General features: G+C 39.6%; 1 protein-coding gene across 1 annotated transcript in view; it reads left to right on the forward strand.

Moving 5' to 3' along the window:
* GRXCR1 (glutaredoxin and cysteine rich domain containing 1) overlaps nt 1-25,468 on the forward strand; it is a 44,929-nt gene extending 19,461 nt beyond the window's left edge. The window contains exons 3-5 of the mRNA XM_075150548.1: nt 12,653-12,892; nt 20,486-20,551; nt 25,289-25,468. Of these exons, the coding sequence (XP_075006649.1) occupies nt 12,653-12,892; nt 20,486-20,551; nt 25,289-25,468 (486 nt within the window). The remainder of the gene's footprint in view (nt 1-12,652; nt 12,893-20,485; nt 20,552-25,288) is intronic.
* The last annotated feature ends 807 nt before the right edge of the window (nt 25,469-26,275 follow it).

Below are 26,275 nucleotides of genomic sequence, written 5' to 3' on the forward strand. Positions count from 1 at the left end.
CTGTGGAGACGCTCTGAAATGATTTTAAGTACCCTGTATTTTCAGTGTTTGTTAAGATGATTAAGTAAATGTCTTCTCTTGGATTCACAGAATTCCTCAACGAACCTACCAGAGAGGCAAGCGATGCTTTGAATTCATCACATTTCAGGCATAAACTGCAACCAATACAAAGCTTTGAACAAAGCTTTGAAGATTTTGGCTCAGTCTCTTCCTGGCTTAGCTTGTGGCACTATTTTGCACCAGAAAGACAGAGTGCATCTGAAATGGTGGCATTATACGTGCTCCATGGCAATGCATGACGATCTTCATGTGAAAGGATAAGATATGTGTGACACTTTCAGTGAGTAACACATGTCCAGAAATCTGGAAACTGCATTCACCACAAATGCTCCTAGGTTTGATTTGGGGAGGTCTATCTGCTTAGTGGTGTGAGTCCTCTGGTGGGCTTCTGTCCCATTTTGGCTGATTCATTATATGCTCAGCCCTACTGAAACGTAATAAGGAGGCACCGGCTACTTCTGAGCTGGCACAATGGAAATCTCTAGCTCCCAGCCATTCTTGCAGCCTGCCTGCAGCACAGGCTTGTAATTTTAACTTTATGTAAATCTTATGAAAAGGGCTGCACTTCAATCAGTCCCTCAATAGCTGTCAGAAATGTCAAGTGTGGCAGCGAAGTACTCTGTCTTGAGAGAATAAAACAGAAAGTGAGAGACAGGAGACGAAAGGCTTTCTCATGCTGACAGTGTTGGGGGAAGTAAAAATCTCTCCTGGAGGCCTGGGGAAAACTGGGTGTTAAAGTCCTGAGAGATGACTTTGACCTGGAAGAGAGATAAAGGGCAATCAGGCTTTCTGGAGGGGAAGGGAAGCTTAGTCTGCAATCTGGTCAGTTCTCTGAAGTAAAGAGAAAGAAAAAAGCCCAAGGGAAACATGAGTGTTCAATTATAGCTTGAATTCAGAAGGTTTGGCAAAGCCAGATGAATGGGAGGACATAGGTTGTTATTTACACTGTACTGCAACAACACCTGTTGGTGACCAACATTAAGAATAATCCTTTTGCTCCTTCTTTTGATTACAACTTAAAAATACCTATATTTTAACCAATTATTTTCTTTCTAACTTTGTTTTAGCCAGAAGAACAATTCTAGCACAATTTTCCAACAGAACTTCTGTCCTGACCACAAGGGAATTTGAGGTTTTGAAAAATTTTTGCAGTTTTTACCATTGAATTTTCCTGAACTTAGCTCCTCATCTGTATCTGACTGGCACAGCCTACTTCTTAAGAATTGGTATTAAAATTTAATAAGCATTTCTAATTAGCATTTATTTTATGCAGACAAAGACCCAAGAAGCAAATCAGACAGCTTATATCTCCTGTAACACAATTTTGCAGAAGTATAGGTTTCAATTTCCTGATCCAGCGATTACATCAAACAAAGAAAAATTGTTTATATCACTACTCAGATTGTTCAGCTGAAAGCCATTTATCAAACATAGCATATGATCAAACATTAGCAAAACTAGCTTATAACTCTCCTACTAACACTGCACCTGTAGAAAACAATTGTTTCCCTGGTTGGATGCCAGGTTACAGCACACTACAATCAGTCTTTCAACACAGAGTAGGCACAGAGGGGAAATATGGAATAACCCATTGCCAAAGAAAAATCTTTGTTAGGGCAGGTGCTAGCTGAAGTTTGCATGATGTGTTCTGTATAGGTTAAGGTAAGCATTAAGCGTGTTCATATTAAATATACTGCAAAATAGCAATGAAAAGTGAAAACTACTTATCAGAAACAGCAGCATTTCCCCACTGAAAAACTGAGTTTGTTTTGCTGGAAAGAAAAAGTCTTATAGGTAGTGTTGTTCATTGTCTCAAAAGAACCATTTTGCAAATACTGTGTTTATAAGTAAAGTAACCCCAGCACCTTTCCTCTTCTATAGGAAGTCTTGTTAGACTGAAATGAATTGATAAGGGAAGAGGAGGGTAATAGATGAACAGGCTGTTTCATGAGCAGCACCAGAGCAATTTTTAACTTTCTTTACTCTCCCCTTTCCTGATCAGTTCTTTTCAGAGCTGACATTAGCCTTATCGAACTAACAGATGAAAGAACAAGACTGGATTGTGCCATGGCCCTGCCACTGAAGGCTGAGAAGCAATCAAGCTCTCAGTGAAGACAAAGATCAATATCAGAACAAGCAAGTGTACTTTCCATGTGGTTTGGGGCCACTTTGCTCACCCAACAAGCAAACACTGTATTTGGTAGAATGCATACACTGAGAAACTCTCATGGAACTTTACCAGGTGAATCTTCACTGATGTGTGCTCAAGAAATCATCTATGAAATGAAAGAAAATCACTCTATGAAATTTACTTCCATTCAACCTTCTTAGTGACAAATATTTTCCTTTTACATAACATATTCTAGGAAATATTGCAGTTTCGTTCACTTTATATAGTGTATGTCTTATGAATGGCAGAGCATTCTCTCCATCACGTTTACTTTTACAGGGCTGAATCTTGGATTTTGACTGGCTAAAAAACTCCAAATGTATCTGTATCATTAGTCAAACTAATTGATATAAAATAATCATCCTAGAATAATGCTTTCTGTGACTTATAATGATTGATGTACTCAAAGAAACTAAACCAATGGGACAACACCCAAATCCTGATTTTAAGTGCTACTTAATCCAGAAAACATTTGGCTCCGGAGACATATTTTGTAGGTGAGATCATAATAAGGCTGAAAGATAGTATATCAGATTTCAGCTATCTATTTCAACTATTTCAACTATCCATTTTGCAAATGAAGGGGAAAGTTATCAAGTGGCTTTCTGAAACTTGGTTAAGCTAAGGCTCCTGGCTGCTGTCTTAAAATTGCACTGGGAGTTTCCTGCTGTAAATGGCAAAGAACTGAATCTGTCTGCCCTAAAAAATAATTGCATATTAGTTTTGCATGGTGATTGCGCTGGCTGATGAAAATTTTCTGAAATCAGTTTCTCTGGCTAGTGCTGTTAAGAAAATTGCACTGTCCTGAATTATTATGTGTCAGATTTTTCTGATATGGGTTGAGTCATAAAGATTTTCTTTGTACTGGTAGTGGAAGTTTCAAAGTTATCGGCAGTCCAAAGTCTATACAGCCAACTTTAAAAAGATTACCTGTGGGACCATTTGTCTGGCTCTAATATTTTATTGCTATTTGCCTTGTGCTTTCTAACATTGTATTTTTCTTGGTATCTTTATAAGGATGATGAGAGGGGAGGAGAATGTTAGCAAATTGAATCACAGAGATCTCTGCAACAATGAAGGGTTTTTAAATAATGGAAAACAATGAAATAAAGTCAGTTAAGTAAGAGATATCCTCAATTTGGTTCTTAGAACCATCACTAGATTATCTGATAAAGATTTTTAAACTGCATTTTAAAGACAGTGTAACAACGTTTTGTCAATTAACACTGTAATTATATTTTACTTATAAGCAACATTTTAGGCAGTTACATTAATAGATATATAAACAGTATTTGATGGGGAGTGTATCATGTAAAGGTTTCTCACAACACACCAGGATTATGTTTGAAGGCTTTGCATGGAAATTGAAAAAGAGAAACCGCATTTTGGCAATTTCTTGATATCTGTTGTTTCAAAGACAATATTTTGGCCATTATTACACCTTGTTGTAATAATTTCTTCTATTACTCTCCATGAATATATGCAATTGGCTGCTCCAACAAAAGGGATATGAGAGAGTATACTTTGCTGAGATGTGGTTTGATCCTCTAAATGCTTACATTTTATCAGCTATAAAACACATTACTGTGCTGACTATGTAGCATAAAATACTTCAGGGATCAAAAATACCCTACCATTTCTTTTAAGTCACTATATTTGTTTTGGAAAGAAAAAGAAAGATGACGTCTGCTAATTTGATGAGGACTATAAGGTGCAGAAGACAGAAACACTCAACTAGTGTAAACAACTCAGCTGTTACCTGTCTTAACTTACGTCCTATATGCCAGACTACCTAAAAGTAGCTTCAGCAATGTTACAAGACAGTCTAGGTACAACTTGTCTGGCTTCAGGTCTCTTTGTTGAATACAGGAATAGTTCAAAGAACTGCACGATATGAAAGGAAATTTTTGGACACTCCTTTTTAAAACAACTTCTAAAGCCTCACATAAACTGCTGAGGACAAAACTATTTTCAGTAGCTCTTGCTTCTTCCCCTCCGTCTTTGTGGGCAGTGTCCTTGTGCAACAAAGAAATGCTTCTCCTTTCTTACAAACGTGTAACATTGCCAAGTGTCTTCCCAGAGACTCTCTCTCTTTTTCTCAGAGAAGAATTTCTTGGAGATGTTGAACTGGTAAGTATCAAGAGAGAGAAATAAGTATCAAGAGCAAGCAAAAGAGAGAAACAAGCATTATATCACAGTGTTCTTTCTTCCTGGGAGAATTGCAGGCTAGGTTAGAATTACTCACAGGATTATCTTTTGCTTCTGATTTTCAAAGGTTTCATTTATTGCTATCATATGCAGAATGGCATAAATGAACTAATAAGCAAATACTGATAGACCTTCCAACGCTTGATAAATAAAATCCAATTAGGCATGGACAGATACGGACCTTCTTTCGACTAATTTGAACACCGTAATAAATATTGCCCTGGCTGACTTCCACCGCATTGCTGTGCTTTGTTGAACAGGAGCCACTTTTTTTCCCCAGAGTCAGTGCCACACCTGTAGCAGGCACTTTGACTTTAGAAAGTCTATACAAGCAGAGGCATCAGGGTCTAGCAGAGACCATGAACCCTAGGGAGATATCCTGTTCTCTTATCTGAGCTCGGGTCACCTGAGAGCAGGCTGTAGCCTGGTTGTATGGGTATGTGCTGGATGAACGGTAATAAGGACATTGGGAGGTGAGCTCAGTCGTAGTCTTTGTACCTTCTAAACCTGCCGATAGCTGAAGCATTGCAAAGAGCAGGGAGAGGCAGGGTCATGCCCTGCAGTCCTTTGCTGTGGTATTGTAAGTATTTTTTCTACTTTGAAATGAAAACACTTTGACATCCCCTGAACAGCGTTTTGTGCCAGAAGATATATGGGAAAGCCTGCAGTGGCAGGAAAAAAGGGATGATATTATAATGTGTTATTTGAAGAACAGAAAGGGTCACAACTCACATCATAGACATGGTGTTAGAGGATGGAAAGCCCTCCTTTTGTTTTTTTTAGTATTTAGTCAAGTGATTTTAGGGTGAAAGGAACAGTATAAATACCACATGCAATATTATTATTACTTTCGTTATTTTCACTGACATCCCCAAAATTGATATATGTCCTGAAAAATACAAATGAATTACAGACATATATAAATATACTATACCAATGTCTTAGGTATAATATCTATTTTACGCTGCAGTTGTTGAACAGCTTTGAGGATGCCAACCTGACGGAGGTAAAACTGTGTTATTTTACAATCAGCAGTATGTGGTGGGTGTGTAGATAAGAGAGATGACAGTCGCCCAGGAGTTAGAAGATCAAAGAATTCAGGTTCTTGCTGGATCACAGCCCTTCTCTATAACTGTGACCAGCTCCTCAGATTTGAAACTGAAATATTTCATGCCCTATGTGGGGACATTTAATCTGGCAGAGGAGCCTGTGCTCCTGTACAGCTTTTGGAAATGAATGTATTCCTAGGGCTGCTGTTTGTGGGGGAGGCGAGTGCCAGAATACAGGCAGACAAAAGGCACACAAGTATTTGTGCTATTTTGAAAGCTGAGAGAAACAGGGACCTGACCACTTTCTTTGGGAAAGCAAAACCAGTACCTATACTTGGGAGTGTCCCAGACCCTCTGGCTACTTTGTTTAGGAGGGCAGCTCTCGATGCCCTCACTTGTAAATTGGTATCGATAGACCTTCCCAGCTTGCTGACGGTTATGAGCATGATAACTGGTGATAGCATTTTGCTGTCCCAACGACACAGGGTCACAGCCTCCAAGTCCTACAGTTATGGTTCCTGTAATTACCAAAACTGAATAAGAAAAAGTGTAGTATTTTCGAAGCGATGTATTTAAGGGAAGGTGAGTACGTGTTTTGACTTGAGTATATGATTTGCACTACTGCAGAAATTTAGTCTTTATTCCACTGAGCTCTACTAAAATGCACAGTTTTCTGAATTTAATAAAGTTCAAGTTCTGAATTTTCCTAAATATTGATATAGTGCCAGGTCCTTGAAGACAATGCAAACAGGACTACAGCCTTAACGAAATAAAGCACTTAAGAGAATGCTTAAATTTAAAATGCGCGCTGTGCTTTGCTGTCTAAGAGCCCATGGAGGGTTGGAACTGCAAACAGTGAAGTGGAAGGGAATGTAATTTTGTACCGAGAGTGCACACCGCAACTGGGGACTGCTCACAATCCCTCCTGTGTGCGTAAATAGATCTTACCTGCCAAAGAAAAACATTTTACTTCGGTCGATGAGGTCTGTTTGTTGGAAGAGGTCTTCTGGCCAGTGAATCAATTCTTCCTGAAAAATGCCCATTAAACCTTTAATTTGAACCAGGGACTGGTTCACAACTCCATTAGCATTGTACTATGTTGTTGTGATGGCAAATATTGTAGTTTTCACTACAACACAGCCCTTCAGTCTCCAGCCATCTTATTCAAAGAATGTTGCACATTTTCAGCTAAACAGTGACAGAATGAAAACTGTGCTTTTTATTAAATCCTATACATTTTGGAAAACATGTATGTTCTGATGAAGTGTCATATAGAAAAAAATTGAAACATTTTAGTGATAGCTTTTTACTTTCAGAAAGTATTCATTACTTTTAGTATACATTTTGAAAGCCTTTTAAAACTCAAAAGCTCATAAAAGCTTTTCAATCTTGCAGAAATAAAATGTTTAAATTGATGGGGGTTTCTTTCTGCAGAACTTCTTCAACAAGAAAGTCATAGCTGTTTTCTTCCCTTCTGTTTCTGAGTGGAAAATAAAAACAAAAAGTCCAAAACAGATTGTGGTCAGAAAATTAGTGTTAGACCATAATTCTTCTTGCCACTTAGTTATTGATACTAATTTAAGCCATAAGCTATGCAATACCAATCATGAATTGAGCAGCTTAATTTAAAGCTTCTAGATATGCAAGCATACATAGAAATATATATATATGCACATATATGCATACATACATATATATACACACACACTCATTTTCTCTTGCTGAACATTTTCTTTAGATCATGAATGCTGCATTTACTCACTGAAGCATCTCTGGCGCAGGGTTTGTAATGTGCTCTAGATTCCTGCCTCAGCCAACTTAGGGGACAGTAGATACTTCTGCCAGTCTGATAGTATCTAATTACAAAGCCAAGGGGTGCATATTTCAGTAGAACACGCTGAGATGTTGAAAGATGATATTCTGAGAGAGAGAAGGGCATATCAGCCATTGATTTAGGTCACAGAAGCAATTCACTACCGCGTGAACAACATTAGTTGAATGTTATATTCAAACATAGTAAAAACCTTTAAAAATCTCATATGTGATAAAGGTTGGCATTAACATTTCAGCTTTTGCCAAAGTACTATACCAGCCCATTAATCTTAGCAGAAAAATATTCTTTTGCTAGAATACAGTTGCTCTTATAATGCATATAATGCAAAGTATAGAGTGGGTTTGGTGGGATTCTTTTTGCATTTGTTACTCTGTACTTTAAAAGAGTCAAATGTAAATTTGTGGGTGACACCACCATTGAAATAAAATATATATGGATATGAATGTAAATAGCTATACTTTTCACACCAATGAGGTTAAAACACATGTTTATGCATTCTATCCAGAGAGAGGATTAAAAAAAAATCCCGTGACTACTTTTGTAGTGTTACTGTCATAGTTTTCATTTGCAACCAAATAAAAATGAGGTTAACACCATGAATATTCCTCTTACTGCTGGGCTTCTCTGTTTACTTGCTTGTAGACAGGGTTGTATACAAAGGTTTTCAAAAAGAAAATGTTACCACCGTTTTAGGAACAATTGCTTTATGCCCAAAGGTCCATCATTGGTCCTTACACCACAAGTAGAAATGCATTGGCTTGGACCACTCCCTCTGCTCTGGATTTGGCCAGCTCTTAGCTGTGCCGCAAAAAAATCCACGTTATGAGTTTTGTTCCAAAGATAAAGAGCCACTCAAAGTCAGCAAGGCAGACATAAAAATGTCATAAAAGGTATTAAAGAAAATCTATAGACTTGGGAAAGCAATTCATGACAAATATGCTGAAGAAATAATCTAGTATTATTATTCAATAATTCATTTTATAAATTCCCCTCACAAACAGGAGCATGAGTGATATCTGCTCAGACTGGGGGGACTGCTCAGGACCAGGGTAGCTGTGGGACCAGTAGAGAAACACGGGCTCTTTTTGCTGCTACTTCAGTTGCGACTGGATCCAGAAGCCAGGGATAAGATACAGTGAGGAAGGTCTGAACCCAGAGAAGTCCATGGGAGTTTTATGGTGTACATATTTAATTGGCTTTCAGAAGCACCATGGAAACACCTGACAGTTATACAATATTTTCAGAGCTATTGAGAAGTCTGTTATTATTGTCACAGCAGCTGTTATACAGAAAAGGTAAATTCTCAAACACATGGTTTAGGAGTATCATTCCCAAATATTTAATATTTCTGCAGCTCCAGTAATACACAAAGTTTTTTAAAAAAAACCCCAAAATATTGAAACAATTTGGAGATTCACATATTCTGTAATATATTTGTTGTTGTACACTTACACTGGCTACCAGGATTTCTTTTGTAAGAGGTTCAGGATGTTGTATTTCAGTGACCTTCTCTCGGTTTTATCATTTACTTTGTTTTGTTTCCCTCTCTGTCTCCTTTTTGTCGTATGTTTCGTGTTTTTCTTTCTACATTTAGTTTGTACTACTCTTCCTTCGTCAGTATTCTGACATTTTGGTTTTTGGTTTATTATCTATTTTTGGATATTTCTCTCTTTTCAGCCCTTTTCCTGTCCCCTGCATCCCTCCGTATTGTTGCTCATCTGCTTGCTCTATTAAGCCTTCTCTTTTTCATCAACAATTTCTTCCTCTGTTCTGTGGTCTCTCTTGATGCTAAGCTCACATATTTAGTCTCATGGGATGACATCCCTCATGCAGTTTGCAGAAGACTTGCTCAGTTAATGATTACATTTAGTTGCAACCATGTCAGATAGATGCTGGTGGGATGGCAGAGGGATAGGTTTTCCCCAGTTGTACAGCAAAGTGTAAATAACTCCTTATTTGTGAAAGCCCAGATCCACCTGGTAGAGAAGCCTGGGAAAAGTCTGAGTCACGTGCAAAACAAGAAAGTTCTTTTGATTTTCTCATATTCAACCATGAACAGGATTGAACTGGTGCAACAATTGCTTTTTCTGTCTAGATTGAGAAAAAAAGGGCAGCTGTTCCCAAGTCACTGGGAGTGGCGTCTGTGCCATGAAGTGATGCAGGTCATGTTACTGCTGGTGCTGCCTACTTGAAGCTCCCAAGAAAAATGCAAGCTCTTCATGCAGATGTAGTAAAATTTTTGGACCTTTTGGCCTCTTTGAGGAATGATAGCACTGTGCTGTTAAACTAAAACCTGTAAATGATGTAGAGGATCATTACTGAAGCAACTTTATTTCCCTCTGAAACCTTAAATCCGTTCCTTGGCAGTCTTTCTACATGGACAACTTCTCTGAAGCACACTCTTGGTCCATGTGCATGGGGCTTTCTGAATCTGACACAAACGTTGCCACCTCAGGCCAAATAATTTCCATAAGCTTCAGGTTTCAATGAGAATCCCACTTACAGGAAGTGAGACAAAGTGGTCAATGTAAGTTGCTCCAAATCTTTTGGTTTGTTCATCTGTCCAACTTCCACAGCCCGAGTAAAGTTTTGTCATGCCCATTAACCAGAGAGTTACTTTCTCTTTAACTTCAGCTAAAATTTTATGTGCATTTGTGAGTTATACAAGATGATTCTAATTTGAGGTTTGTTATGCAAAATTGTAGAAGTTCATTTTCTAAAGTGTCTTTCTATTCATTTTTTTACTTTGCTTGTTATTTATTATGTTTTTGCCACAATTCAAACCTAGGAAGGAAATGCAGAGTTTTCAACCCTTATTCTGCTGATTTATTTCAAGAGCACATTCTAGTCACTAAATATTACAGGCTGCAGCCATTGAATTGGGTAGCGAAATAGGAATTAGCATAGATTCTTATTAAGGAAAACTCTGTAAATCTCTCTAACTGTCTTGACTCCTATTTTTAATTACCAGTGTGGTTCAAGACAGGTGACAGGAAGGATTTTCCCTGGTATGATAAAGTCCTGCCAAGGACAAGTCCTGTGCGTCTGTAGCACAGAAAACAAGGTGTTTACTAAAATTTCCCTAAAGAATGATTTAGTCAATGCCCTTGATAGTTCTTTGCAGGGCAAACAAGGGTATTTCTTCATTGCCACATTAGGAAAAAATAAAGGAATAAACATAAAAGTCACTCTGCATACACACCTTCCACTTGATATCTTTCCAGATCACTTTACAACTTTCCATTTTTCCGTGTCTTCAGCTGCTTATTTGTATGCTGTAGGGACACCACAGTCCTGATGCTTCACTAGATAATGACTGTCTGTATCTATGCCGCCAGCCTCTGGTGTCTGGGAACAAACAGCATTAGAGATTAGAGCTATGAAGGAACAAGAATTTCCATCCTGTTGAATAGTTTTCCACTTCAAAATGTATTTTCACTCCAAAGAGGAGAAAAGAATGAGTATGTGAAATTACCTTTTGAAGGAATATTTTAAGAACTCCTTTTGGTTACTTCTGAAAAGATTGGAACTCCTCTTCCTTCCAGCAACCCATGCATGGTTACTAAAATATTTGGCAGTGTTTATGTAGAGTACTTGTCTTTTAATTAGAGGACGAGCTAATCCTCACACTTGGAATGTGTGAACAATACGCTGGAGAAGAGTCAATGCTGCAGTAGCGGTATAACAGATTTTCAACCTAGAAAACAGGCTGGAGAAAAGTAGCCTACTTTTTATAACATTCATTCCTAAAATTGAATTTCTGACATCCATTCAAAGAGAAGTAAATATTGACCCATCACAACATGTTTCCTTCCCAGAACGGGAGACTGAAAAATGATAAATTACATATGTTTGCAATTACACTTCCAGTGATCTAGAAGTGATCTGTAGAACCAAAGTTTTTTCCTGAGAACTCTTCACTGTACTTCGAATCTTGTAAACACCTTTCTAAGCAGAATATGCTTTTCGCAATGACTTTTTTTTTGTATTTACATAGTAAGATAAATCATGACTTCGTTATTTGGCAAAATCTGCAATGGCATCTACCCAATTTTACAACTTTGTGCTTACAGTTATAACATTATGTAGTTAAAAAATTATCTATTCACCTGTCAAGGTTCATTTTCCACAGGTTGCTACAGTGCGTTACAGGTATCTTCGCTTATTATTTTCTAACTTTGGTTTTACTCCTGGAATACTGCTGAAATAATTAAATATAATTTGCTGAATATAATGGATAATATGAAAAGCTTGGAAAAGTCTTACTACCTTTTAAAAAAACTAGGATTTTAGCTATTTTTCTGAACATACTATCTTTGTTTAGAACAATGATTCTCAGGCTTTTTGAAAATGCACCACTGTCTCTTGGACAAAGTAATCCCTGTGGTATTTACCCTCCCTAATAGTTTTAATCCCAGAAAGGAAAGATGCAGCATAAACTTTCACATATGAAGAAGTGGGGTAAAAAGTCAAATCTGAATTGTAGCATGAAACTTATCTCAGCCAAGGAACTGCCTCCCCTCACTCAGTGGGCTTTGAATCAGGCACTGAATACACACAAAACGTACTTTTTTATTGTTGGTTGGATGTTAGAGTAATTTGACTAAATTTTACTCACTAAAAATTATAGACACTTCTGTCCCCTCTGCAGTCATAATCTAGTTCAGCGTGCAGAGTCCAAGCTAGTGTTGGCTCATGGGCGTGATGGAGTTTAGCTTAGGCTCTCGTCCTTGCTTAAAGGAGGCTGTCAACAACTCTTGAGCTAGCAAGTTTAGACTTAGTCTGGGTACTACCAGACTGTGTTTGTGCAAAAAAACATGAGTCACTGTTATAACAGAATCAGACATCTCTAAAAACGGCGGGGTCGGGGAAATCCTACATTCATGTTACTATGGAAGCTTTGAAGAATTTGTGCTTTAATAGATGAGAGGGGATTAACTCACGACGTTGTATTTTACTGCTTGGGGAAGAACGGGTGACTCTGTGTACAGGACAACAGCAAATGGGTGATGATTTATTTACATTGGAAGTCCACCAGCATCTAAAATATATCTGTTTCTTGAAAATGTCGGGCTTGATACACCATCTCCAAAGCTTTCAAAAAAAAGTAAAGTTGCACCTTACTTAGATAAACAGCTTAAATTGCCTTAAGTTGGTGATTGCAAGAACTTAATTCCTCCCCTTCCATCTTTACATTTGAAAAAGTAGAATGTTGGATTGTGTTTTCAAGATGCTTTTTTTTTTGCTTAAATAGTATTTTAAATGAAATTACTCAATACTTGGAAGCTATTAACACCTTATTTAATGTAATGGGAACTATTTTTTTTCCAGGTATCAACAGTGCTAGAGTTTGGCCGCATAGTAATTTATACTACCAGTCTTCGTGTGGTGAGAACCACTTTTGAAAGATGCGAACTGGTTAGAAAGATCTTTCAAAATCACAGAGTTAAATTTGAAGAAAAAAACATTGCTCTGAACAGTGATTATGGAAAAGAACTAGAGGAAAGATGCAGGAGGGTCTGTGAAGTTCCCTCACTCCCTGTTGTGTTTATCGATGGCCATTATCTTGGGGTAAGTAAAGCATGAGCCTGTGTTTTATTCTGCAGTCTGTAAGAACAGATGAAAATCTTGATGAATGAGAAGCAGGGTTTTTAGAAAATTGTTTGCAATGCTGGAATGATGGGAACAATTAAAGGCAGAGATCCCCTTGCGGTACGTGCTGCACAGATCCACACTGATTGGTTTGATCTGAAGATGCAAAAGATAACCGGGGAGAGGCTATCAAGAGGGGAATAAGATGCAGTAATGTAATCTAAGCTATACCGTATTTCTTAAAAAATAGCTTATCTTTGTAGTTGAAACCATGAAAATCTAGAGAAATGGATTTTTTTCCTCATGGGAATCTGTAGGTATGATTGACCCAGGAAGATGAACACACATAGCATAAACCTGTCATTTAGTAATATCTGTGTTGAATAGTTGTTAGTTGAAACTAACAGCTTGGGGTGTCAGACCTTAAACATGCATTGAATTTTATATGATGTAATCTGTATCAGGCATCTGTAATCAACTGTAATCAACATCTGTAATCAACTGAACATTGTACAGAATTGGTTAATACTTAAGTTTAGAAAAGTCTGTTAGTAAAAGATAGAGAAAAACAGCCCAAGTCTGCCTGTTGCAAGACATAAACTCCAAATGGAAAACTAGAATCCAAATTTGTATTCTGGTACTCTGGGTCTAAAAGCCTGTGGATATTTGAAATCACATTTTCATTAAGGCCAGCCTGTACTTTTGAAATATATTTCTCAGAAACTGAAAAAATCAGAGTTTAAAAGAAAAAGATTCTGGAAAGTAGCACAAAGAAAACAGCTGGAGAGCTGAGAGAAGGTATTTGTCTCAAGCAGTGAAGAACTAGCAATTAGCACCAACAGCGAGACTGTGATTTGTGAAGGCAAACTATATTTACACACAGCGGGGTTATTGTGTTTGTATCGCTTAACACTTTCATTTTCACAAAAGACTTAAGTAGTGAAATGAAATGTAATCAACAATGAGGCATAATTGATATTGGGCCTGTATAAACACTTGAATACCCTTTCTTCCCTTTCTCCCTGTCTCCTTCCTAGCTCTCGGTGTGCTCTGCTCGAGGCGGGCTTCCCCCGGCACTCTAACAAATGTGTTTGCTGGCACAGGGCTCACCAGACCACTGCAGCAACTGCAAAATCGCCTGTGTGCAGAATATTAGCAGACAGTGATTTTTACTTCCTGGTAGAGGATGCTTTTATCAAAAACCTGAGTCGGAGAGTTCTCCAGCCAGCCAGGAACAGAAGTGCTTCATTCAAAAGCAGCTTAAAATTCAACAGGATTCAGACTAAGATTTGCTCACCTAATTATCATGTTAAAAATAAAAGTAGTAAGTTATGACCAAGTCCAAGAAATTCTCAGTACGTGTGTGATTAATTTGTCAAAAGAATTCAGTTAAAATACTGAAATGGATTGAATAAATTATTTGCTCAGCTCTAGGTGAAGCCTGGTTACAGTCATTTTGATATGATGGATGGCCCATTAACTCACTGCTGCTTTTTTTTTTTAAAGATCATGGGAAACTCGTCTTTTAACAGAGGAGCAACAGTGTAACAAGCAATACAATCTCATTAAAACTATTTAAGTATTGTATGAGATATTTTTGAGAGGTATAGAAAGGAAGGTAAGTGAATTAGGAAGCTAGCTGTCTGTGGGAGAGACAAATGTAGCTGTCCAACTGCCTGCTGACAGGTACTCAGCAGGTTTTACCTCCTGTAAGTAAAAAACGAAGAAAGAATTTGGTGTTCTGGTCTGCAGACATTTATTACAGTACGGCAATTCCACTGACATCGTTTAACACAAGGAAAAAAAAAAGGTATTGATCTGCTAAAAACCAGAACAAAATCAGACTTGGGGGGTGTTTTCTTTCTTCTTTTTCTTTTTTTGATTAAATTGATGAGGCACACTGTGGTTAAATGGAGCACACTTTAGCTCCAGGAGAGGATTAAGGTTATTCCACACAACAACGATATTATTTGTGGAGAACCTGTTTTGCAGGCAGGGAGCAGTCCCGGAGACGCTTGCTCTGCTCACAGGGAGCACCACGGACAGCCAGGACGGTGGCAGCCCCTTGCTCTGCCAATGTGGGTGCCCCTCATCTCTGCTCACAGACGAGGTTTCTGCCCTCCACTGCTCTCCACTAATTATCATCATACCAGGGAGCACTGCTGCTTTGGATCTGTTGCTACAGCACCACTCTGTAATGTGCTTTAGTTGAGATGAACCAGGACAGGAGAACCAAGCTCAGCATGAGCAGAGCTGACTCGGGCAGCCCACCGTGGCTGCCCACGGGAGCACCGCACTGGCAGGGCGGTGGGAAGGGTGAACGGGTCACTCACGCTGGCAAGGGACCTGTGTCCACACATTCTTTGGTAAATGTGGCAAATCCCCATTATTTTATGGCAGTTTTTATTTCTTTATCTTAATATGGCTTCATAAGAGATGTTGGCATTCATTGACTTAGGAAGAGAAATAAGGGGGGGCACTTTGCATATTGAGAAGGTCTGGCAATGAAGTAATCGCCCCCCAGCTATGTCAATGCCTGGTGGATGTGGCACCTTAAGACGACAATGCACCAGTGACTCCAAAGGCAGTAAATTGGCTGGAACCTGTGCTGGGCTTCTGTTTCACTAAAATGCGATTGAGAACTAATCACAGAATTTGGTCTCGTAGGTAACAGTGGACATTTCTGTAATGCCTTTTATGATAACTATCTTCTGATATGCAAATACAACACAGAGATCCAGAAGCCTGGTGTGTCAGTAAATTAATCACGCAATATTTTCTCTCTCTCTCTCTTTTTCGGTCTCTCTCTTTAAAATTTTGAATATTTATTTCCTGGCAAATCCCTCCCTGAAGGAGATTGCATGTAGCAATACAAAGGGGAATTTATATTGAGCCAGGCACCTTTCAATGAGTCATAAGGAGAAAAAAAAACAACCCCTAATTAAAATATGAACAGTTTTGAAAGGGGACAAGATTATTTTTAATGAGATAAATGTAACAAAAGCAGCAGAACCCAGCATATGTGCATCTGATAGAGTATACGGTATCCAAGCCGTTCAGAAGCAGGGACACGGTTGACAGAGCACTGCAGGCTGTGTGGATGAATCTTCACAGCGCTGTGGAATTTATCATTGCCTGCACAGGGGGAACAAAACAAACCAGCGGCTCGGGCAGAAGCAATAGAAAAATCATATTTAGCTCCTGTCAAGCAAAGTCCTGCGTGCTGCAGTACAGCACGTTTTTTAATCTTCTCACTATTTCAGGATTGAATAATTGTATTTCTTGACACACACTGTCTAAACATCAGTCTGTCAGGAAATTGCAGGTTCTTTCTGCAGCATGCTCTTTACCAGCTGATCTAATCCCTCCTTTTCACCGGAGGCTGCCTCCATCTGAAATGGAATTATGCCATCTGCTGGGACACCAAAGCAGAATAAAAAATGACTTCCAAAAACCAGAAACCAACAAAGAAAAAAAAAAAAGGGAACATTAATTTACTCTTTTACAAAGGCACCCAAGACTGTTGGAGGTTCATGTTATGTAAAGACCCACTGTGCTAGAAAAGGGAGGCACATAAAAAAGGCAAATAAAGTCATCTTTAGTGTACATGTTAGCTCACTGCATAATAATTTTAAAATACATTTATTTTATTTTTCACTTCAAATATGAATTCAGTGTTCACCTGCCATATAAACCTACTTGAATCTTTTTTAAATATGTGAATTTAGTATTTCTTTTCCTGAAGAAACTGTTTCCTATTTAGTTTTCCCAGCTGTAATGAATCCACAACATGAGATTTACAGTAAAATTAGTTTATTTGACTCATTGGTTATGATTATTTCCTAAGAAAGATGAGGTTACTTTTGTAATTGACTTTTAGAAAATATCTGTGTAACATATTTGTTGTTATGCAAGTAGTAACAGTTCCCTTTTTGCTGCTTTCCAGTGGCCATATATGATTAGTAGCTCTCAATTGCCTTAATGTTTTGTTAAATACATTCTCCTGGCGTTCACTTGATGGGGTGGGTATGAATGGCTCTGTGGCAGTAAAACTGTGGTGTAATCACTGCATCGAGTCACCTAGCATTTTCCCACTTGCTTCTTCCATTTTACAGTTTGACATTTCAGGAACAGTAGGGTTTAATTAATCTGATAGCTCTTTGTATATCAATCTTTCAGTTCTTTGCATATCAAATCCAACATTTCTGGTGTTGGTACTATACCGCAGTGTCAATTTTCTCCATTTCTGGGCAGATTTCCAGGCATTTAATAATACTGCATGCATGCCTGCTGCCCAGGGGCACCTGGTTGTGAGAGGTGTGGTGTTGTAGGCTGAAGAGTGTGTGAGCTTTGGGCAAAGACAGAGGTATACACAGTCTGTCTCCTTGCTAAAACATGGTAGGTCCAGTAAGGGTAAGGCATGTGATCGCATTCTGCTGCCTTAGCAAGAGGCCTCGCCCGTAAACTCAGCAGAAGTTTGTTTTTAGGGAGGTAAGGGTGGCAACAATGTGTCCACAGGAGAGGTGTTGCAGTACCCTGCTAATTTTTCTCTGTATACATGGAAGCGTGTGGAAGAGAGGGGGCTTCCCAAAATCAGCAGGTATTCTAGTACAGCCAGATGCAGATCTGTGTATGTGTATACATACGTGTATTCCTATGTGAATTCCTTGATGAAGAATTACATCATGAAAATGGTAATGGGCTACATCCAAGACAGGTGAGCAACAGACTGGTTTAGTGACAGGACAAAGCTGGGGCAGTAAGAGATTTAATGGACCTTGGATTTATCCTAGTTCTGCAATTAGTGGGACTGTACCTGAAATATGATGCTAGTTTCTGGACGTTCTCAAGAGAAAATTGGGAGAATATTTTGAAGAATAAAAATGGTCTCGAAAACCTGTTGAGTGATTTAGCCAAGTCTGTGGCATTTCCTTGCCAAAAGAAGGGCAAAGACCTGACCGCAACCCCTGGGCTCCCCATGGTAGAGAGCTACTGAAGTCAGTAGATAAAGGATTCACAGGCTGGTGCTTTGAAATTTAACTGGTTAACAAAACTGAAAACTCACTTCTCCCTGCTACTTCTCTAAACGTTACGGCCACTTTCCCTCGTGCTCCTTAGGTGAGTCTTAGGTGAGACAGACTCTTTACTGTTTCACATCCCTTTGTGGCTAACTGTGGACTGAGTACAATTTAGGAAGAAAAAGAAAAGCATCACTTTCTGGTCAGAAAGCAGCTATTGGACTTTAACAGCTGCTTTAATTACTCTATTAATTACAGACTCTGTGTGTTAAGATTCACAGATCCAGAGGGAAGGTTAACCTCTGCAAAGTATCTTTTATTCAAATTTCACTTGAGGCAGCCGTTAATCAGAAAAGTGCTGAAACACTTAAAAACATTGATAGCCATTTGGACATTTGGTTTTTAATTTAAAAACCACAGTAATGAGGCTTTCCACTTTGAAAGTAACACAGCTGGCTGACTGAACGTCACCTGAAATATAAATCCTTTAAAATATGAATCTATAATGGGAAACCTGTCAGACTTTTAATTATACTGCTGCAAAAGCCAGTCAGCGTTATCATACAGCATCACTGTAACACAGAGCAGAAGTCAGGAACGCTTCTGCCAACTGTTGCCGCAGAGAAGAGATCCTTTCCTAAATGAGGGCAAATCAGGGCTTGTCTGGCTTAGGGAATTTGCAGTCCTGCAATTACATCAATAAAGCTGCAAATCCTTAATGTCTTCACATCCGATGGGCAGCGCAAGCTTTGTCTTAAGCCGCTGTAGAGTATTCGGACCCTGAGCTAATACTCTGTGGGCCACCTTGGCAAGCCCTCGCTTTGTTGTGCCAATCACTCCTACTGCCCGTTCTGTGTGAAAGCAGAGAAAGATTAGAGGGCAAGCGTGAAAGGGGCTGACGACTGCTAAAAGCTGCTCTGCTGGGGACACAGAGAGCCCTAATGCATATGTCGAAGCTGGTACACTCTGTGCCCATGATCTATCACAGATTTCAGTAGAAGAGTCAGCACAAGCAAGGCTAGCTAATCTGAGTCTCCTGTCATCTGCTGTGACTAATTAACCACAACTAATCACTTTGTAGATACTTCTTTTAAAAACAATCTCTTTGAAAGTGTAGCGCTGTAAGAGTAGTGTTCACTGCAAAAGTGACACTCACATCCACTAAAATGTTAATATTTTGCTTTTCAACTGAAATGAAAATCATCAAACAGAGTCAAAAGTGCTTCTTTTTTGTACAAAGCCAGAGCAAAAAGATTTTGCACAGGGAAACTAACCTTAGTAGGGTGACATACAAAATCTTTTGCAATGTTTTGGTAGCCCTTAGTTGGCTTTTGGACTACACACTTGTAACCTCTGCAGTCCCCAGTGAGGCACTATGAATGGTTGGACACTAGCATGTACATTACTGGTCCATATGTGTTCCCTGTGCTCCACAGAAGCCTTTCCTGTACCTCCCAGTAACAGTAACCAGCGGTGCTGGTGGGGAGCTGGGGCTGAGAGCCCCTGTGGCTGACGGTGGGCAGCTCAAAGTAATGGCCAGTCTCAGCCCTGTGCCAGCATCCCACCGCACCTCAGCCCTGTGCCAGCCTCCCACCGCACCTCTCAGCTCATGGCGGAAGGAAACCCAAAGCTGAAATTTAATGGTCTGGGCACGCAGGGACAAGCAAACTGGGGCATTGCGATGGCATGAACCCGCCACCCGGTCTGGATGTGGCCAATCATCCTTAGCATCTGTGCCTCAATTTCCTCACCTTTTGTTGGTTTCTTGTGATCCACTGATTAAAAGTGTCCGTAAGTGTTTGGTAATGTTTAGTATTCAGTGAATTTGGTTACATAAGTGAAATGTAAGCATTCAAATGTGGCCCTCTAATTAGAAGAAAAGGGAAAAAAAGTTTTACGTCATCTTTGACTCTTTCATTTTGTCTGCAATAATCTCTTAGCATTTACTTTCAGAAAGAAAAAAGAAAAAATACTTCAGTTCTGCCTTGGTTCAGATCACAGAACCCCTCAGAGGCCTAATGTACTCAGACTAAATTATTATTATTCATTGTTGTGTCTGACTTTAATGTTGTTATGGTATTTTCATTACCCTTTTCCTCCTTGTATTGTACATTAGGCATATTATGTCTTAATTCAATGCTCAACTGCCAGAATATTTGAAATACAATTTCCTCCTCTCATTTTGCTGCATTCTCTGATGTGTTGTATATATATATAATTGTAAATTTTGACATGGTAACTAGACGTATTTTTTATTCTGCCAGAAATCATACCCTGTAAAATAAAGTGAACACAAGAATTTCAAAGCTGTGTCACCTTTTACAAAAAGGCAATGCGATACGACACCTGGTACGAACTGCAGGCACTTCTGTCAGAACTGCGATTAGATTCTCCTCTCCTTCTAACTTTCCTAAGGTTGACCTAATTATAAAATACTTAATGTGAGACAAATTTGTTCTCAGCCTGTTTAAATTTTCAAGACCACATCTCCTGATCATGTCTGGTTTTTTCATGCTCAACTGGCTGACCTTTTTCTTCATGTTCTTACTCATAGGGTGCTGAGAAAATTTTGCTAATGAATGAATCTGGGGAACTGCAGGATCTCTTAACCAAAATTGAGGTAATTGTATTTCTGCAAATAAATATAAGGAATATACATTGAATATTTGTAATTGAGAAGATTTTTTTTTACCAGTTCCTTTTCTGTTACAAACTGATGATCCCCAATGTTTTTTTTTTTTGTTTTTCTCTTTGAATGAATGATAGCATAATATCACAGCCCATTAAGTTTGAGAAAATGTGAATAATGGTAACGTCAAACCAAAACGTCCATCTCTCTTTTCTCTTGGTTTTGCCACAGCAGGAAAGGCAAGTCATTTTCCCTTTCCCATAATAACTTTTGACATAATTTTTGGTATTTAACCTTCACCATGCCCTGGAGCAGTCAGGCCTCTTGTGTGGATGCTGCACCGCTTCTCTGTGTACTGCAGTGAACACACTGGGAACCTGCACATCTGCATTCCGGCTAGACCTAAAGCTCGACATCTACAAAATCTGGGCAAATGCTGGAAGTTTCCAATTATACCGATTTGCACAAATTTCAAATTACAGGTTATCATGCCTTTCTCCAGCTCTTAGTTGCCCTGTCCATTGAAGTTCTCTGGAGCAAGTTTGCCTTTTATTATGAACAGTTGATGCACGCTCCCTGAAGACACCTGAAGTGTGGGTCTGCTCCCACAGCTTTGCTGTAAGCTAGGATCTCTGCTGGTCATCATTTTTCTGCTGGTCTTGTGCTATTGGCTGCTCAAGGCGTTCTCTATTTCCCTTTGGACAACCTGCAACAAAGAATGTTTTGGGGAGATGTGTGTCATAATGTCTCAATTATATGGATAGCTCTGTCCTTAGAAAAGGAATGTATTGCTATCAATTATCTTGTTATTTTGAAATCACCCCTAACCAAATTAAGATAACACATAAACTTCAGGAGTATGTAACATCAACATTAAAAGTAGATAATGAGGATACGATATTTGTAAAAGATACTGACGAAAGAGCAAAAGCTACATCTAGTTGATTTAGCCCCAAAGTTTTTCTTCCCCTGCATTTAGCCAAACTACAGCATATGTTTTCCTAACATGCTTTCAGTAACTCTTTGTATACCATACATCTTTGAGTTTATCACAAAATGTGTATCTCTGTGAAGCATGTTGGTTTCTTACAGGCCGGTCTCCTTCCTGAACTCCTCCAAAAGTTCCAGTCAGGCTGAGTCCAAGGGTTGTTCACCTCTTATTCAGGAGGTACATTTAACACTATGCAGTAAATCGTAAACTGCCTTGTCCCTTTGTGGTGCAGGTGGTACTTTCTGCATTTGTCTGGCCTGTTCCTTGACTCAGCAAAACTTTCCTTGCCTCACGACTCAGTGTACGTATTTCTGTATAAAATGCAGAAGAACCTGCTGGCCATATTAAACCATATTGAATAGCTAACCAAAAACTATTCAACAAATATATACATATGATTAAAGCATGCAGCATTCTTGTTGTCTGACTAGAAAGGTTAGCTAATATACAACATTTTTCATTACTTTGGAATGAAATGTCCCCAGGTCCTGCTTTGGGGAGCCTATGACATTATTACCTAGCCCAACGTGTGTCCTAGGGGTACTGAGGGACCTGACGGAAGTGCTCACCAAGCCACTTTCAATCATTTATCAGCAGTCCTGCTAACCAGGGAGGTCCCAGTTCACTGGAAGCTAGCAAATGGGATGCCCATCCACAAGAAGGGCCATAAGGAGGATGCAGGGAACTACAGGCCTGTCAGCCTGACCTCAGTGCCGGGGAAGGTTATGGAGCAGATCATCCTGAGTGCCATCACACGGCACGTACAGGACAACCAGGGGATCAGGCCCGGTCAGCAGGGGTTCATGAAAGGCAGGTCCTGCTTGACTAACCTGATCTCCTTCTATGACAAGGTGACCTGCTTAGTGAACGAGGGAAAGGCTGTAGATGTTGTTTACCTAGACTTTAGTAAAGCCTTTGACACCGTTTCCCACAGCATTCTCCTGGAGAAACTGGCTGCTCATGGCTTAGACAGGTGCACTCTTTGCTGGGTAAAAACTGGCTGGACGGCCGAGCCCAGAGAGTTGTGGTGAACGGAGTTAAATCCAGTTGGTGGCCGGTCATGAGTGGTGTTCCCCAGGGCTCAGTTTTGGGGCCGGTCCTGTTCAATATCTTTATCAATGATCTGGACGAGGGGATCGAGTGCTCCCTCAGTAAGTTTGCAGACGACACCAAGCTGGGCGGGAGTGTTGATCTGCTGGAGGGTAGGAAGGCTCTGCAGAGGGACTGGGACAGGCTGGATCGATGGGCTGAGGCCAACTGTATGAGGTTCAACAAGGCCAAGTGCCGGGTCCTGCACTTTGGCCGCAACAACCCCATGCAACGCTACAGGCTTGGGGAAGAGTGGCTGGAAAGCTGCCCAGAGGAAAAGGACCTGGGGGTGCTGATTGACAGCCAGCTGAACATGAACCGGCAGTGTGCTCAGGTGGCCAAGAAGGCCAACGGCATCCTGGCCTGTATCAGAAATAGTGTGGCCAGCAGGAGTAGGGAGGTGATCGTGCCCCTGTACTCGGCACTGGTGAGGCCGCACCTCGAACACTGTGTTCAGTTTTGGGCCCCTCACTCCAAGAAGGACATGGAGGTGCTGGAGCGTGTCCAGAGAAGGGCAACGAAGCTGGTGAAGGGCCTGGAGCACAAGTCTTATGAGGAGCGGCTGAGGGAACAGGGGTTGTTTAGTCTGGAGAAGAGGAGACTGAGGGGAGACCTCATCACGCTCTACAACTACCTGAAAGGAGGTTGTAGTGAGGTGGGTGTTGGTCCCTTCTCCCAAGTAACAAGCAATAGGACAAAAGGAAATGGCCTCAAGTTGCTCCAGGGGAGGTTTAGATTGAATATTAGGAAAAATTTCTTCACTGAAATGTTTGCCAAGCCTTGGAACAGGCTGCCCAGGGAAGTGATTGAGTCACCATCCCTGGAGGTATTTAAAAAACGTGTAGATGTGGTGCTTAGGGACATGGTTTAGTGGTGGACTTGGCAGTGTTAGGTTAACGGTTGGACCTGATGATCTTAAAGATCTTTTCCAACCTAAGCGATTCTATGATTCTATGATTCTAATCTTGGGGCAGAAAGTACATCTAAAAGACAAACAATGCCAGACTACAGCAGACTATGATTAACTGCTGACTGAATACAAACACTGCTTTAAACACATTGTTGCCTGTTTTTTTTTAATTGCAAAAATGGCTTTGCTACAATTGCAAGGGGCAGCCAATTTTTTTCATTAGTGCATGCACAGAAAATGGTAACACAAAACGTCATCTGTTCAAGAAGGAAATGGCCATTGTTAAGGAACTGAGCTAAAGCAATTTTGCATTTGTTTTTTTTTTAGTTCTCTTAACTACATGGAAAGGTAGTTATTTACAAGCCTAACAAGCAATAATGAATGTAAAGATTAAAAATATTATTCTCTTAAAATTTTGAGATTATTTGCAATAATTTCCAATGAAGTGAACCACCATCATAAATTATAAAAGATATGGGCACTCCTGAGATAAAAACAATGCTAATTTTACATTACACACTTCCAAATATTGTGCCTGGAGAAGTTCATAGCCATAGGAGTTGTTTGCCCAGTGAAGAACAACTGCAAGTTTATGAGCTACAGGAGAGAAAGAAAAGTGCCTTTTTTGCATGTTCGTCTGAGTTGTCAATAGGTGAATGCTATTATTAATGGTTTTGCAGAAATGTCTTCAGTTTTCTTGATGAAGCTACAAGAAGGACTACATTATCTGTACATATTTTAGTATACTCTGGTAATAATTTGTGATTAATTTTTTAGTGGTGCATAATTCCTCAGACTAACACTCGTAGAAATTGTATGGATTACTGTTCTTCCTTTGTAAATAAATCTGTAAAGTGTTTACTCAACAGTGCAACATTAAAGCCATATACCTGTGCTTTGGTAAGTACCCAACGTGGTGTTTCTTTCATTTCTCTGATATAGAACTTTAAGGCAATCACTAAACTAACTAGCAATATCTTCAGCAAGTGAAACTTAAAAATGTCTTTGAAATCTCTTCCTGTGTTCTCCATTGTCTTTAATCCAAAACAAAATAGAGTAAAATTATTGTTTTACTCCAGAATTAGGGCAATTGAGGGAGCCCAAGCCTTGCTTGAGGCAATTTTCTCCAGGTATAACTGTTGAATATTGATGATCTTTCTCTTTTACACTTAAAGCTTCAGCAGTCTACGTCCTTAAATTTGAATACACCACTTATTTCCTCAAGCACTACTTGTCAGAAGCTATGAATTGCTTTTTGATATGATCAACTCCAACTGTAATAGGAACATGTTCAGCACAAGCATGCAAATGCTAAAAGTCATAATATCTTAACATACAGCATAGAAAATATAATGCCAACATAAACTGCCTGGAGTTTAGATTCAATCAAATGCAATACCTCCTAGAATTGATCTAGACCTAAAGCTACATCAGACTAATGTATGCAAGCTACCCTTCAACTAGCTATTTCGGCAAGTATAAACACAGGCTGCTAAGATATAACATGACTGATGAACCTGCAGTGAGCCTCTCTGACCATTGCATGTGGATCTGGCCAAAGGAAAAGGCAGATGTACTGGTCTTCCATGGTGGTATACCTTGGGATGGGGAAGTGGGTATTGCTCAAGATGGGAACCAGAATGTGTATTCTCAGCTGCCCTGGAGCCTTCATTGTCCTAGAGCTTATGGTGCTTGATGAGGTAACATTTTTGTCTTTTTCACTTTCTTCTTTGAGCAGAGAGTCCAGCATCCTCATGAGTGCCCCTCTTGCGGGGGCTTTGGTTTCCTGCCGTGCTCAGCGTGCCATGGGAGCAAGATGTCTGTGTTTCGGAACTGCTTTACGGACTCTTTCAAAGCCCTCAAATGTACCGCTTGCAATGAAAACGGGCTACAGCGCTGCAGGAGCTGTGCAGGCTAAGAATGGCATCTCCACATGTACAAACTGATTTTATGGTACTCCACCAGTTTGTAATATGATTTTTTTAAAATTAATCTGTTTATCCAATTCAGTCAATAAAAATCCATTTGTAGTATACTTCTGCTGGTTTGATCATTGGAGCCATTTAGACTTAGGTCACTGACCATAACGTGAACTCTGAAATATATTTTCTACATTCTTTATAGAGAGATTTGTAGTCTGCAACACTTAGCGTATTAGCAGCACTTTGGATGTGAAGTCTTCCCTTTTTCTGTGGTGGGATCATCAGCAATAGTATGTGTTCCTGCTCACAGAGTTCTGAGTCATGCCCCTAAGATTACAGCAAAATGAAACTCAACCTTCAGGTTATTGAGTAGCTGCAGTTTAAAAAAATCAGTGAGAATAAAGATTTTGTAATGTGGACCAGCCCAAGACCATGCCACTTCCCTGAAAAGTCATAGTGGCCAAATTACGGCCTGAATTCTAAGTGGCAACAGAGGAACAGAAATATTTCTTAGAAGTCCCATGAATCAGCTTTCTCTTTTAGTACTGCTTCATGTTCAGTACTAAATTAATGTTGTTAGACAAAGTTACATGAACATTTAACATCATAGATATTGATAACCATTGTTGTACTCAGAGCTTTATGATCCTCCATATCACAGTAGATCCCACAGTGATCAAGTGAGAACACCAAATAGCTTTATAAATTACATCGAAAGTCATTGTGGATGAGATTTCTTCTTTTTCAGCTTAGTAACCATTATGGTTCAAGGGCTAGCCTGGCACGAGCGCTTTAGGGCCACT

This window comes from Calonectris borealis, chromosome 4 (genome assembly GCF_964195595.1).
Source record: "Calonectris borealis chromosome 4, bCalBor7.hap1.2, whole genome shotgun sequence".
NCBI classification, from domain to species: domain Eukaryota; kingdom Metazoa; phylum Chordata; class Aves; order Procellariiformes; family Procellariidae; genus Calonectris; species Calonectris borealis.